This window comes from Daucus carota, chromosome 2 (assembly GCF_001625215.2).
Source record: "Daucus carota subsp. sativus chromosome 2, DH1 v3.0, whole genome shotgun sequence".
In the NCBI taxonomy this organism is placed as follows: domain Eukaryota; kingdom Viridiplantae; phylum Streptophyta; class Magnoliopsida; order Apiales; family Apiaceae; genus Daucus; species Daucus carota.
Window position 1 is genome coordinate 16303957 of NC_030382.2, and position 2352 is coordinate 16306308.

Sequence of the window (2352 nt, forward strand, 5' to 3'; positions counted from 1 at the left end):
AGTTTTTGTTCTCGGGTTGATCTGTTAGGACTTGGGTCACTCCTCGAGCCTTGCCCGGGTTAGGCCACTCTGCGGGATCTAGAGTCTTGGATGAAATTGGTCTGTCTTTCGGGTTTGAATTTTTTATCTTGGTGGTATTCTCTCCTCGACCTTTCTTCGGCTTGTTTTCCTTTCGAGCTACCCTGCCGGGTCATCCTCATGGCTTGAAGGACATCAGTTTCCTTAATAAATTTTGCTACCATAGCGTATGCTGCCGCTAGGCTTTGGGGTTCCTTGTTATTCAGTTCCACGACTTATCTCTAGTTGTGTTCCAGATCCAGGTTCCTTCGGAAGATACTCAGAGCTTCTCTTTCATCTAGGCTGGAAATTTTGTTAATCGCTTCCTGGAAACGTCTCATGTAGTCTGCGAGTGCCTCGTTGTCATACGGACGAACTGTTTCCAGGTGACATATGTGGAGTTCATGCGTCCTGTTGGCCCGGAACCTTCTGAGGAAGGCTTTCCTGAAGTGTTTCCAGGATCCGATGCTCCAGGAGGGAATCCTGCTGAACCATCTTTGAGCCCCTCCCTTGAATGTGGATGCGAAGAAGCGGCACTTGGTCAGGTCATTGTAGTAATAGATCTGGGCTATCTGTTCAAAATAGTGCAAATGCTCTTCCCGGTCTCCTAGTCCGTCGAAGGACTCAAAATTATAATGCTTCATATTTTTTTGCTGGGAAATGGACTCGAGGGAATGATTGAAGGGGGTCAGGGTTCCCCCTATTTCCAATCCGGAGTCATTCCCCATCTTTCGGTTGAGCTCGTTTATCATGTCTCTTAGGTTTGTCTGTCTGGGTCCCTCATTTTCATCATCTGATATGGGCTCAGGGGTCATCTCCTTTCGATATCGTTTGGACCGGGACCCTTTTGTCATCTTTTCCTCTTCTAGTTGGAGTCGCAGAGCAATTTTTTGTTCTAGCTTTTCTTCTTCTTCTTTCCGGATTTGCTCTCTTTTTTCGGCCAGGATCCTCTGCTTGGTTGCATCGCTTTCTTTTTGTTTCTTTTTCTTGGTTCTTTCTCCGAGTCGGTCAAAGACAGAGCCCCGGGATTTATGGCTATTCCCGGAGTCTTCGGACTCGTTAATGATTTCCATTTCTCTACGGATCCCGCCCAGGTGCTCTTCGTACAGTTGCATAGCATCTGCAAACTCTTTGCTAGTTAAGTGAAGGGTCTGGTTGGGAGCCACCGGGACCTCAATGTACTTATATTGGTTCATTTCGATCGTGACCCAGGCGTCATCAGGATTGATTGTTTGGTTCTCGTCCGGGTTCACCCGGGTGAAGAGGGGTTCTGAGGTGAGATCTGGGTTTGGATTGTCCTGGTCCGCCGGAGGGACTATGTTAGACCTGGTCGACTGGGTTTGATTCTTTTTTACCATGATTATAGCACATGGTATATGGTTGCTTTTTTGGTAGGAGTGCACGTGTCTGGTGACAAGGGTTAAGTGTCAACTTTACTATTTTGGGTTTGTGCTAGAAGTAGTTAGGAGACAAAAGTATAATGGCTACGGGACAAACTTTTTCGATGAGCTACAGACAAATTTAGGGTTTTTCTTGGTCGGGGTTTACTAACATGCGCATGACCAAGAAAATCATATCTGGGGTTGATTTGAGAGATTTGGTTGGTTTCGGGGTTCAGAGGGGTGATCGGGATTTGCTTTTCTGGAGTTTTCCCGAAGAAGATGAGTCTAGTGGTAGCGTGACCACGAGACGGAGAATACCAGAAAGCCCTCCTTCTAGCGCCAAATGATAACTCCATTTTCGGTTCCGGTCCTTCCTCCGTCGTGCATGGTTTCGTCGTGGTGTGGCTGCTGGTGGGATTCTGCAAAACAACGCCGGAGGGGGATTGTGGCCCCGCGGCGCCTCCGGCGTGAGAGTAAGTCGGTGTCTTTGGAAGGGGAATATGGAAAGTAGAAGATATCAGAAAATGTAGAGGGTGAGTGTGTGAGCTTTTGAGTGTGTATGTATTTCGTAACCCTTAAACCTTTGTTCCTTCCCCTATTTATAGGTGAAGAACTGGGTTTAAGGGTTGGTACCTTTCATCCCGACCGTTCATCTGGGAACGGTTGTAGGTCCTGATCGCTTGACGCGTGTCCTGACTGCTGTGGTGGTCCAAGAAGGACATCTTCCATTTATCAGCACCTTACACGTGTCCCGGGCGTTGAGACTGAGGATGACTCCAAGAATGTACTGATTCGTACGTTTGGCCGCATCCATTCCTCCGACCATTACCAGCTGTCGTCGCAGACATGTGGGGTCATATTTGTTATATGTCTGGGATGTCTTAGAAAGGACTTTGTTTGTTTCTTGGATTGG

At 47.6% G+C, this 2352-nt stretch overlaps 1 protein-coding gene across 1 annotated transcript; it reads right to left on the reverse strand.

Moving 5' to 3' along the window:
* Positions 1 to 299: 299 nt before the first annotated feature.
* LOC108203513 (uncharacterized) lies at positions 300 to 1415 on the reverse strand. The gene has a single exon (XM_017372486.2). It carries the CDS (start codon positions 1413 to 1415, stop codon positions 300 to 302), a length of 1116 nt encoding a protein of 371 aa, XP_017227975.2.
* Positions 1416 to 2352: the final 937 nt, after the last annotated feature.

What these genes read in the sequence shown, in the direction of transcription:
- LOC108203513 (XM_017372486.2), bottom strand. Translation starts at nt 1,415, where the DNA reads ATGGTAAAAAAGAATCAAACCCAGTCGACCAGGTCTAACATAGTCCCT.